The 13,426-nt window shown below is 39.5% G+C and overlaps 1 protein-coding gene across 1 annotated transcript in view; it reads right to left on the reverse strand.

Annotated features, from left to right (window-relative positions):
- Positions 1 to 536: 536 nt before the first annotated feature.
- Positions 537 to 13,426, reverse strand: part of CPLANE1 (ciliogenesis and planar polarity effector complex subunit 1) — a gene marked incomplete at its 5' end in the record, with an annotated part of 66,458 nt that continues 53,568 nt past the window's right edge. Inside the window, 9 exon segments of the mRNA XM_082497240.1 lie at positions 537 to 1,090; positions 1,495 to 1,664; positions 3,064 to 3,147; positions 3,460 to 3,602; positions 4,773 to 4,937; positions 5,384 to 5,445; positions 8,109 to 8,274; positions 10,005 to 10,136; positions 12,767 to 12,797. Of these exon segments, the coding sequence (XP_082353366.1) occupies positions 950 to 1,090; positions 1,495 to 1,664; positions 3,064 to 3,147; positions 3,460 to 3,602; positions 4,773 to 4,937; positions 5,384 to 5,445; positions 8,109 to 8,274; positions 10,005 to 10,136; positions 12,767 to 12,797 (1,094 nt within the window). The 3' untranslated portion in view covers positions 537 to 949.

Here is a 13,426-nt window from a genome sequence, read left to right on the forward strand (position 1 = left end):
ATTTGTTCAGAAACATGCAATTTTTAAACTATTACAGTACTGGTGTGACAGTAATTAACACCTAATTTGACTTCCCGGCAAAATTCAAATTTCTTCGCTACAAAAATAAAAACTACTGCTGTTGTGAAAGAGTTACCACAGCTGCATCTGTTTGGGCTACCATAACTAGTAGATGACCACTGACCATATAGCAAATTTTTCTACAAACATTTGGGGGCTGCTACAAGAGCTCTGACACAACAGCATTATATAGATGGATGAATAGCGATCCTTTACTTTGCCTCAGTAAGTACTTGTCCTTAATGTCTTATACTGGTGTCTGATTTTCCTAACAAGTCTGTATTTCATTTATTCCTGCCTATTTGTATCTCTTTCCATCAATCATTCAAACTCTTTTAAGATTTCTCTAAGCTACTGTACAAGTAAGCTGGGTTTAAAATACTAGGGTAGTGCATGTGCACGTGTATAGTCACAGTGGTACACAGCACTAACAGCACTCTCTGTGTAAATCACTTTACGTCAGAAACTAATAAACTCACTTTTATTAAATCAGTTTATCACAATTGTTAAGTTACAAAAATAATTTCATCCATAATGATGTTAAACATTAAATACAAAGGTAGAAGAGTTGTGCAGTGCTCTTAAAATAGAATATAACTTTTTATGTATTTGACAGGGACAAAGTAGATGACCCAAAAGTTCTTGTTTAAGACTGTCAGTCTGCATTTACCAACTATATTTAGTTCTTGTTGACTTGAAGACATATGGAAATCAAACTACACATTAAGGAACTGAATTTCATTTAGGCAAGACTGAAAGCAGTGAGAGTTTCCCTGCTGCTTAAGAAGAAACTCAATGCAAGGCTAAATCCATTTTAAATAGAACAATGATTATTTTAAAAAATGAAACCAAACATCAGCAACCGTTTGGAAGTTCTGAGAAATTCTGTTCACGTGTCTTCCACATCTGCCACCATAGCCTCAACTGCATTCCAGTCCAGTTTGCTGAGGATACTTCCCGTGCTTTCAGAAACAGCATCAGTGTCGATAATGCCAAGAGGAGAGAAACTCACAGAGTGGAGTGCAGAGGCCTATTGGAGGAAAAGAAGATGAGCCAAATCATTGCTTATCATTCACGGACAAGACCTCTGGGCAGCCAGTAGAAGTCATCCTACTCTTTTCAAACATGTCCTAATCAAGTTATGTCCTAATCAAAATTATTCTTCAACAAATGCAATTTATTTTTCTGTTTATGCACTCCCACTAGCATCTGTTGCCTGGGCAGACAAGATGCTTATACTGGTTTTCAAGGCTCACGAGAATAACTTTGCTTGTAAAGACAAAATGTAGTTCTGCTTGAATCACCACCATTTATGTCTCTCTGCATCTATCCCACCCACACTTTTTGAATAGAGAACAACGTTTTAAATAAAGCGGAAGTAAACAAAGTGTTAAATGGAAGCTACCAAATTCCCAGAATAAGGAGACATCCTACCTGAAACAAGGAGTCATGAGTATCTCGAAGTATTCTTTGGATATCATCAGGCACAGTCCAAGGACTTACTATGTCTCGATCAGTCTCTTGATCAACATCTTCTGTCTGAACTGCAGTGGCAACATGTGGAGGTTTTTGTTTTGATGTTTCGCTGACTCTGTACTCACCAGCTGAGGAGAAAACAAGCCAACCACAGCACTATAATACTTCTTGCTGTTTTCTTCCGAATGTCTTGAACTTCTCTAAGAACAGAAGCTCCAAGTTCTAAGAACTGAAGCTGTGTGTAAACACATGTAAAAGCAGCCTGCCCTGTTATATTAAACTGATGCGGGGTTAGGGAGACAAAATGCTGCTTGTCCCTTCCAGCCTCATGCTCTGAACTCTTCCCAGGGCAGAACACAAAAGTGGAACAGGACTATGTACAGTGCCTACAGCATCCACGTCCTGTAGTGCAGTTCCCAAAAAGGGACATTGCTACATTATTTGACAGAAGAATAAAACTGTATAAATCCTGGATTCGTACCTCTTAGAAGTCATGGAACTTTAGTGAAACCCTTAACAGTGATGGGATATACTGAAAGAACAGATACAAGAAGGTGACGTGAAATCAAAGGAAGATCAACCTGTATTCAAAGTTTACATAGAGAATGTATGGAAAGGAGAAGGAAAATAGCTTCCTACATGTGCAGAGGTGACTGATCGATAAAGGAAAAGTGCTTATCTGCTTACTATTGCTTCTCTCCCTTTCCTGCATTGTTAACTCAAATAAATTGACATTTGACTAGCCAAACAGGATCTTGATTATACCACTAGTATAATTCTGTGTAAGATAGAATGGAATCAACCCACAGTACTTCCTAAGTGTCAGACTGACTCTCTCCTCAATCTTTTTCTGTCTCATTAGAAATTCTGCTCTTCTAACCATTCCTGCACCTGTTAAAGAATTTGATTCGGAGGCAACATTCATGTGATGAAACTTCTGTCGATCTAGACCTACACATATAAGTATAGGGAAAAAGAATCACTAAAACCCAAAATTCTTTTTTTTAGAAGTTCAGTCATATTTCTTTTCCACTCTAATGTTATGACAAAATAGTATCTTAAATAGATACTGTACAGAGGGATAACAAAGACAATTCCTGCTTTAAAGAGCTTAGAAAGAAAGCAGCATAGAAAGGTAAGGGAGAGGCACAGTACTTGTTTACTGTACCGTTAACGAACTCCCTCTGTGGATTCAGGTGAAAGACTCAAGTCCTCTGTCCCTTATGACTTTGTAATACCTGTTTCAGGAAATCACTGAAATGTAGTGTGTTTGCTTCAGTAATCTTGGAACTACCATCTGGCTGAACCATTCAGGAGGTAAACAGAGGTGATTGGTTAAGATACTTCACAAGTTTAAAATAAAAGGGATTTTTATGTGGGGGAAAAATGATGATTTTTATTCTTCTAAACTAATGATGTATGAGGCCTGTGTTGCATAAATTCTACTCAGGATGTATTCTCCGTGTCTTGTTTTTCCCCTGTACTGTGTAGCTAAACAGCACTATGTCATTGCTCTTTGTAACTTACAGTGTCTAGAATTAACAGGACTGTTTGTAGCATTTCTCATTCCTCTTCTGGAAGTACTTTTCTGTAGGAGCGTACAGGCATTTCCTGGAACGACAAAGAAAGCATTTCCTGTTAGGTGCAGTAGATCAAAACTACTCACAAAATGCTTCAAAATTTTCATCTATGAGCTTGCTTCCTGGATTACACAGTACTCTTGCTATAGCAAATTAAGCTACTTTGGATTTAGAAAGAGATGATAACAACAGGTAACTCTCATCATTTAACAGGTCAATGACAGTACAATTGCAAACACCTCAGGACAGGCAACCTCCAGGATTGTAAATCTCACTTTCTAAATAGGTATTAAAGCTCCTCCCTCCCAAAATCCGGTAGTACCTTGAAGATCATCTTCAGCACGTGCCTTCATTAAGAAAGTTCTATTCTTAGCCCTGGACTGTGTTAAACCAAAAGCTGGGCTAAAACGGTGTACTTTTTGACCAAAGCTGGGTTTGGTAGCAATTCTGCTCCTTTCTGACAGAACAGGATTCTTCAGATGCCCTCTACAAGAAGAAAAAAAAAGAAACAACAACAAAGCCCAAACACTGTCTACCCACTCTCTACCACATACCATTCCTCCACACAACTTAGATCTAATAGAACTTGTTCAGACCAGGCAAAGACCACAGAAATCACCTTCAGCCCACTTAGCTAAGGACCAGCATCACATGCTGCTTGTGGGGCCAATAAGCCTCACCAGAACCAGAACTGCTAGCAGTCACAGTGAAGACATGTCAAATTGGCTTTACAAAAAGCCAGTTTATGTCCAACAAAAACTTATCAGTTAGAAGTTACTGCCTCTCCTAAGGTGGTTTCCTGAATGACATTCCTTAGCACCTCTGATTCTGGCCGGGCTGATGTACTTAAACTGCCTTTGGACACCACCAGCAGGCTCTGTACAGCACTGACTATGTTCACTTTAATTTTTTATCCTGGAACTTTACCTACTAAAAAGAGATGCAGAAATATTTAAGTCTGGAAGTTCCAGGATTATCTGAAGTACAGTGTTCCTCCTACTACTGTCAAAACCATAAAATTATATGTAGAAGAAGAGAAAGTATACTGCCATACACACCTGGATTACACATACACGTGACTAATGCCATCAAGTAGAATAAATTTACTGATTTATAATACATGAATACGATCATGTCCTCAAAAGGCAATAAGCACCACAGTGCAAAAGAAAGAACAAGTAAAATTCCTAGGTAATGAAAAATATTATAAAGGATGAAAGTAAATCTAGAGTTTGCCGAACTCTAGTTTAAGTAGTCTATATGCACATACAGTAGTATTTTTATTTGCTTCTTGCCTGCTACTAGATGCTCTTCAAATCATTAACTGTGTTGCTGGCTACAGTCCAGTGGAATTACTGTTGGACTGGAATGGGTTAGAGCATTGATTACAGCTATGACTCTAGAGCTGGTTTATTCTGAGCTCCGAAACACATTTTTAAGGCCCCCTCCAAGATTTGCACTAGTGGTGGTAAGAAGACTGGTACATGAACCTAATACTCCCCTGATGCAGACAAAGTGTATCTTTGATTCTATGAGAATATAAAGCTTCTCTCAAACTAATCCTATGCCAACTAGCTACAAATTGCATACAAATTTGAAGTGTGGTAAAGACACCAATAAATACATCAGAGAAGGGTTAATGCTTAAAGTTGTTACCCTTTAGTAGATGCCATATGCCTTTTTCTGTACTCTTGAGGTGATCTTGTCCTGGACAATTGTCTATGTTCATTTGCAGGTAAAACCACTGTTTCAGATAACATTTCATTCATAAGAGAAAGTGCTTGTGATATTCGCATACTGTGATGCTCAGATAATAGGGCTCTATGAAGAAATAATATTTCATATTAACTCATGCTGTCACTCATTTAATTACCACTGGCTTGTGAGTCTTGTAAGGCTACATCCTAAGCAGAACAGAACATATTTTTGCAATTTCAGAGGAGATACACTAACCCTTTTAAGATCATTAGTAAAAAGCTAAAACGTTTATTAACAGGTTTGACAGAATGAATGAGTCAACACTGGGGGGGGGGGGGGGGGGGGTGTAGGAAAAGTGATATTTGGAAAGTGAAAAATACAGTCAAAGGATGAAACATGGTCAGCCTTTTCCTAAATTGTAAAGCAAACATGAATTATTTATGCTTTTGGTTGAAATGCCATTCATATCTGAAGTTTCATAGACAGGACAGTTAAAATTACCTCTTCTTTAAGACTGGAAGATTAATATATAGATATGAATACCACAAGTTACATTTATAGCAACTTACTTGTCTTTTTCTTCTTTCCGCTTCTGGAAGAATTTAATATCCTTTGAAGTAAGACTACAATGCTGTGCAAGAAAGTATAATAATGATTAACTTATTTTGTACTGTGGACTCATTCCAGTCTCTCACTCTCAAAATGCAGACCTACTTGACTTGAAAGTTACTGTTTAATACACTCTCCAGAATGAAAAACAATATGAAGGCATATGGCCCTACCAGGAAATTCAGAGAAGATTGTCTCTATAAACTTTTAGTCTCTAAAAATACACTGAAAGCTTGCACTCAGAGCCTTAAGCTCATATGCTTAAAATACTAACATTCCTAAGGAGATATCTGCACTTTCAAACAGCCTCATTTCCTAAAAATCAGTGATGCTCCCAACAATAACTAATTTTAAAAATGGGGCAAGGTTGCCCTTTGACCTCTGTTTGCTAGAGTACAATTTGAATTTTTTAATGCTTTCTTCTAAAACCAAACCCAACCCAACCCAACCCAACCCAAAAGCTGAGAATCCCTCCCCATCTAACGATTTCAGGAGAAAAGCCTGTAACGGAAACATTGAGTATGTATTTATGGGTTGGCAACACAGGAGAGGGAGAGAAGCAGGACCCATCTTGCCTGAATCACTTCTCTCTACACATGTACAAAACAGCAGCCAGGTTCAACTCTGAAAGACTGTTTAAAAACAGGGGAAATACTGTACTTCATAGATGAGATTTGTCACTCATTCTAAAAGCGAATACAATGGAATTATTTAGTAACAGGAAACTTTTGTGTGTTACATGTTTGCTGCTTGGGAGTTAAGTAGAGCTTCAGCATGAAAGAATTTACAGCATATCCGTCATTCAGCTGATGAGTAAAAAGTACAGGGATATATTTGCTGTTGCTAGGTCTCATCTCCTGTAACTCTGGAGCTTCCCCTGACTCAGCAGTGTCTTTTCAGGTCCTGAAGGTTTCCAGGTGACAAACGCTTATTTTAAGATTTAATACTGATTGGGAAATTATTTCTGAACTACTTTTGTACCTTTTTTTCCCCTTCAGTTATTCCAGCATGCTGCAAATCAGAAGAGATAGATGTATCAGTCCATAAACATGTTTTTACTAATTGAAATTAAAATTAAAACAATTCTGGGAGGGAAGGGATTGTTTGCTGAGCCTGTACTGAAACCAGCCTTCAACAAAAAAATTCACAGATTCAGAATCACAGAATCTCCTAGACTGGAAAAGACTTGTAAGATCATCTAGTCCAATCATTAACCTAACACTGACAAGCCCACCACTAAACCATGTTCCTGAGCACTATATCTACACGACCCTTAAATACCTCCAAGGATGAAGACTCCACCACTGCCCTAGGTAACACATTCCAGTAAAGAAATGCTTTCTAATAGCCAATCTAAACTTCCCTTGGTGCAACTGGAAGCCATTTCCTCTTGCTCTATAACCCTGTTACTTGACAGAACAGGTCAACTCCGATCTCTCTACAGCCTCCTTGCATGTAGTAGTAGAGAGCGATAAGATCTCCCCTCAGCCTCCTCTTCTCCAGGCTGAACAAACCCATTTCCCTCAGCTGCTCCTCATAAGACATGTGCTCCAGACCCCTCACCAGCTTCATTACCCTTCTCTGGACACGCTCCAGTGCCTCAATGTCCTTCTTGTAGTGAGGGGCCCAAAACTGAACACAGTACTCGAGGTGGGGCCCCACCAGTGCCGAGTAGAGAGGTAACATCACTTCCCTGGTCCTACTGGCTACACTATTCCTGATACAGGCCAGAATGCCATTGGCCTTCTTGGCCACCTGGGCACACTGCTGGCTCATGTTTAGCCGGCTATCAATCAACACCCCCAGGTCCCTCTCTGCTTAGTAGCTTTCCAGCCACTCGTCCCCAAGCCTGTAGCATTGGCAGGGGTTGTTGTGGCCAAAGTGTAAGACCCAGCATTTGGCCTTATTGAAACTCATTGTTTGCCTTGGCCCATCGTTCTAGTCTGTCTAAATCCCTCTGCATGGCCTCCCTACCCTCAGGCAGATCGAGACTTCCACCCAGCTTGGTGTCATCTGCAAATTTACTTGGGGGGGTGTTCAATCCCCTCATCCAGATCACTGTTAAAGACATTAATAAATATATTGATTAATACTATTAATTAATATTAATTAATTAACAAAGATATTAATTCAGCAGATACTTGAGCTATCTGTTAGAATATAACATCTGCGCCAGCCCTCTGTAATTGCATACACTTCTCTGTGTGGGAATGACAAGGATGGCTGTCGTCAGTATCCTGTTGCATTTGTAAAGGATGTTGGCATCTGAACTCTGGTTTTTAAACTCATTGGGGGTTTTGGGGCTGTGCAGGGGAAGATGGAACAAGATGTAAACACATCTTCGCAACTCCTGTAGTTATCACTCCCTGATAAAATACAGCTTTTATCAGTGAAAGTTACAGTAATCCATTGCAGTCAGCGAAATAACTTCCTGAATCTAGAGCTGGGGGACAAGTAATAATTGCCACCGGCAGCCAACTGTCATTACTGCAGCCTGTGAAAAGCACTGCATTTGCTTACTGATCACTTCTGACACAACTATGGCCAGTTCCAATAAAATAAAATTACACAAACAAAAAACCAACATTAAAATAGGAAAAAGATTACCAAAAGCCTTTATATTATCTAACCGGAATAATCAACACTTCTACAATACCTAACAGTTACTCTTCAAGATACCCTTACCACATTCTTTCTTAGATTGAATGGATTATGCTCTTTCTGTCTTTGTTCATCCAGTTTCGTCATGTATTCTCTCATTCTTTCCTTTTGCTTTCTTTTCATCCATGCTTGTATCTCCTTCTTCTCCTTTTCTGTTTTTTGAGAATGTCTGGCAGCAGAACCATGAACCCTGAGAGCAGATGTAAATGGGAAATAATGTAGCACATCCTTTAAATTGCAAAGAATGGCAGCTACACGTGATATAACAAAAATACTGCAAACCCTTTAAAATTATGACTCAGCTGAAAGCGTAAGTAACGAACAACAGGGAAATTTTCTTCTGCAAAATTTTACTTCATAAAATCTTGGCACACAAGTAATTTCCAAGATGTTTCCTAAAATTTTTCTTTTATTTGTCAACTGCATACAGATAATAGGACCAAAGCTTTAAATGTGGACCGTCTGTTATGGTCTTTATAGGATAACTGGCACAGGAAAAACTGCACATCATTTTGCTTTGATCTTTCATTTTTAGGTATGTATGGTACAAGTATCTAAAAAGAAAAAAGACCAATGAGATTCTATCACCCTTTTTCTTCCCTCCCCTCCCCTCAACCTAAGAGCTCCTTTCCAAGACTCTCTGTACAAAGTAATTTTAAAACACTAACTTAGAATACTAAGAACAGAAAAACACAGCCAATAAGAAATACTAACATAACTTCATCCTTAAAGTTCTTAAGAAATACTTACTAATTCACCTTGCAATAGTGTTTAAAGTAAGCAACTGGGTAATAAATATTTTCTTCACTGTAAAACTAAAAGCACTCGCCTAAAAACTAAATAAGAGATTTTCCAAGAAAATTGGATTGAAGCATTAAAGCCCTGAAGGGTTTAGAAGAACACATTTGAAAGTGATTTACCTTATGGCAAAGGGAAGCGTTATTACCAGAAGTATTCACAGTCATATGTGAAAATAACTACATGAAACTGAGTTGTCTTGAGGTTTTTCATCAGATTTGATTAAATACATTTCTGAAATTTTCAGTAATTTTAAAAATATTCACATAATTGCACAAAACAGTCCAGCTAGCAACATTTATATGTTGATGTAGTCATTATTAATGTGTTTGGAACTGTCAAAGGATCACAAGGATGTTATGATCTGTGCACAGATTCAGATTTGAAGCTTGAATTCCTTTTACAATTCGAGTAAATGTTAGAACAAGTAAAACAGAGCACTACACTCTACTTAAGTAGGTCACTAGAACATCCTGCAACAGGTATCTTAAACTGGTGTGAACCGTTGCACCAACACAACAGACTGCTTGGCATCCTGAACAGGTGTATTTTTGTCTTTTAAGCAAGTGGTATCACAAACAGGAGTAGGAAACAGCTGTAATTTCAACGTATCTCAGGAAAGAACACAGCTGAGTTTATAACTGGCAGACAGGAAGGTGCAGAAACCTCCAGCAGGGAGGAAAGCATGACAAGCTGGAGTTTGGGGCTGGAAGCTTCTGAAGCTGCTTTGCCACTGACAGGAAATTTCTATTCTGTCTTTCAGAGCTGCTTTAGAAGACTCCAGTCCCCTTGGTTGAACTGTATATATACTGTATATACTTGGTTGAACTGTATATATACTGTATATATATACAGTTGTGTTCCAGCCTATACGTGGTAGAAGAAGGAACAAGCAAGTAGGAAAGAAAGAATTTTAAAACCAACATAATAAAAAACAATTAGCATATTTGACAATAATGGCCAGTAAAATAGTGGCTATTAAGCAGTTCTAATACTAGTCCTACTAACATCAACTTAATTCACATGCTTGCTTCCATTGTTTATAGGGTGTGAGGTATGAGAAGAATAAACAGGGTTAAAATGATATAACTAACACATAATAAAAAACAGCCATCGTATTACCTAGAGATTTTCTTAGTTTGTATTTTTGTAAAGCCCAGCTCTGATGGAGAGACGTCACCTTCTACTACAAGATCCCTAATGATGTCAGTAACACCACTCAGACCAGTAATTTGCAGGGGATCTTCTAAAGACCTTAAAGTTAGGCAGGGAAAAAAAAATGTTACTAATTTAAACTAGAACATACCTGTAAGAACAAGCTAAAATCCTTCCTTTTATGCTGAAAATGAGAACATTCAGGTGTTTTTACCAAAACCCTTTGGACTGAATTTTCTTTCCCTGACATCTCACTGCGTTAGTACACACAAGCAACACCTGGATAATGTATGTAGATGCACTGTCTTAAAAGTTACTGGCCACCACCTTAGCTTTGCTGCCATCACGTACACTTCAGCCAACTTTGTAGCTCCCAAATGTGAACAGGACAGAATGAGCGAGACCTGATTAACACTGGGGATACTGCAGCAAAGAGGGCTTTGAATGGACGATGATAAGGTGACTCGCTTAGTGGATGAGGGAAAAGCTGTGGATGTTATCTACTTCGATTTTAGCAAAGCTTTTGACACTGTTTCCCACAGCATTCTCCTGGGGAAACGGGCTGCTCATGGCCTGGACAGGCGTACTCTTTGCTGGGTAAAAAACTGGCTGCATGGCCATGCCTTGAGAGTGGTGGTGAATGGAGTTAAATCCAGTTGGTGTTCGGTCACAAGTGGTGTCCCCCAGGGCTTGGTGCTGGGGCCGGTTCTCTTTAATATCTTTATCAGTGATCTGAATGAGGGGATCGAATGCACCCTCAGTAAGTTTGCAGACAACACCAAGCTAGGCGGGCACATTGATCTGCTTGAGGGTAGGATGGCTCTACAGAGGGATCTGGATAGGCTGGACCGATGGGCTGAGGCCAACGGTATGAGGTTCAACCGGGTCCTGCACTTGGGTCACAACAATCCCATGCAGTGCTACAGGCTTGGGGACGAGTGGCTCAAAAGCTGCCCGGCAGAAAAGGACCTGGGGGTGTTGGTGGATGGCTGGCTGAATGTGAGCCGGCAACGTGCCCAGGTGGCCAAGAAGGCCAACGGCATCCTGGCCTGCATCAGGAATAGTGTGTCCAGCAGGACTAGGGAAGTGATCATCTCCCTGTACTTGGCCCTGGTGAGACCCCACCTCGAGTACTGCATTCAGTTTTGGGCCCCTCACTACAAGAAGGACATTGAGGTGTTGGAGCATGTCCATAGAAGGGCTACAAAGCTGGTGAGGGGTCTGGAGGACAAGTCTTATGAGGAATGACTGAGGGAACTGGGGATGTTTAGCCTGGAGAAGAGGAGGCTGAGGGGAGACCTTATTGCTCTCTACAAGTACCTGAAAGGAGGTTGTAGAGAGATGGGGGCTGACCTCTTCTCCCTGGTGACAAGTGGTAGGACAAGAGGAAATGGGTTCAAGTTATGTCAGAGGAGGTTTAGACTGGATATTAGGAAACATTTTTTCACTGAAAGGGTTATTAAACATTGGAATAGGCAGCCCAGGAAGGTGGTGGATTCACTATCCCTGGAGGTGTAGACGTGGTAGATGGGTAGATGTGGTACTTAGGGACATGGTTTAGAAGTGGTTTTGTCAGGGTAGGTTAATGGTTGGACTTGACGGTCTTAAAGGTCCCTTCCAACCTCAGCGATTGTATGATTCTATGGTCCTATGACTAAGACATCCAGAAATATGGCCCCACTCAGAGCTGAACTGCCTGAGCTCTGCTGGGGTATGTGAACATGGCTGGCCCAGAGGAGGCTGAGCTTGGCAGCCCAGAAGGCCAGGAGCACCCACAGGGTTTGTACTGCTGCCCATGCTTAGTTAGGGCTGTGCGATGCTACCAGTTTCAGGAATCTTGACTCTCAATGACCTTCTGAGCAAGAATCAGTGTGAGTGAGAGAACAGTTTCACCTAAATTCTGCCTGTTTCTTTCCTCTCTTTTAATCAGTCGTTCTCAATAAATACAAATCTCATGCAGTTTTGCCATTACAAACTACAGTTACTTCAAGTTACTCCTTTGGGTAAGAATCACCATCTGCTGAAGTTTATTGCCTCACACCCATCCTCAAGGTTATGTAATCACTCCCTAATCTACTTCAGAAACAATGAGCAGTTTAACTTACAATACTTTAAAAATAAACTAAACAATTCAGTTTGCTGTTGTGCTTCAAGCAAAACAATACAGGTGAATAACTGAGCAGAATGACCAGGAGGAAAGGGAAACCAGCTACTGTTTTGTACTGCACAACTGGACCCAGAAGACTAACAGCAGTTAACAGTAAAAAATATGTATGTCAGACCATTTTATTTAATGCATAAGATCATTCCAGTTTTGAAATCTTCAGTCTGTTGCTTTACACTGTTCATATGGTAACACTTCAAAAACCTTCAGATGATAGCTGGCCTCAGCAGATGACTACTAGCAGCAGTTACAAGCACTTGTTCGAAAACAAGTATTTCGAAAACAGGAGAAATAACAAATGCAAAAAGCAACATCTACATTAACAGCTCTGTTAGTTGTAACTAAAAAGCAACTTTGAATGCTTCTGTAGCTTTTGTATAAAGTAAATCTAACAGGTACTACCAAAGTAATGTAAATGAATTGCAATTAACTAATAAAAAGGCTTTCGTTCAGTTTGAAAATGAATGCCTAGATTTTTATGTGATAATTCCACCTTGACAGTCCCCTTTTTGGTAGGAGTTTAAAGTAAACAAATCTGCAACAAAACCAATGTCAAAATACATACCTATCACATGGATCTCCGCATACATGAAAGCCTGAAATAGAAACAGCTTTTGTTAATAAAAGCCTTGCACTTGTACATAAATTAAGAATACATACGTTAAGCAGGCTGTGGGATAAAATACCGAAATATATCAACCTCAGTATGTTGACATTAAAAATAAATGAACATTGTACATAGGCTTAATAACTTGTGAGACAGCATGTCATCTACTGCCATGTTAACAGTCTTCAGAGAATGTTAATTAACAGCTCCCTGACTGACACGGATAGTTGAGATCACTGCTAGGAAGTCGAGATCACTGTTGTCAGTTTTCTGCCACAATCAAACTAAGCTTACCAGTTCCAACTAAACTGAAATGGTCTATTCCAATTCACTATATAGTGTTTTATGGAAAATTAACAGTTGCCACTTACTTGAAGAAGGCAGGCTATGAACTCCTGGAATTCAGGAAATGTGGCTGAAGAGCAGTATGGATGTCTTGAAAGGAAGAGAACTATTATCCTCCCTAAACTAAACTGCGGTCTCAAAAAATTATAGTTGTAACTTAGTATCGCCTACAGTTTTCTTAGCTTGCAAGTAACAAGTTTATACTTAAAGAGAAAACTGTACATTTGTTACTGTTTATAAAATTTATTTGGGTGTGCATGCGATTTGAGATTC

This window comes from Vanellus vanellus (assembly GCF_965231255.1).
Source record: "Vanellus vanellus genome assembly, chromosome: Z".
Classification (NCBI taxonomy): Eukaryota; Metazoa; Chordata; class Aves; order Charadriiformes; family Charadriidae; genus Vanellus; species Vanellus vanellus.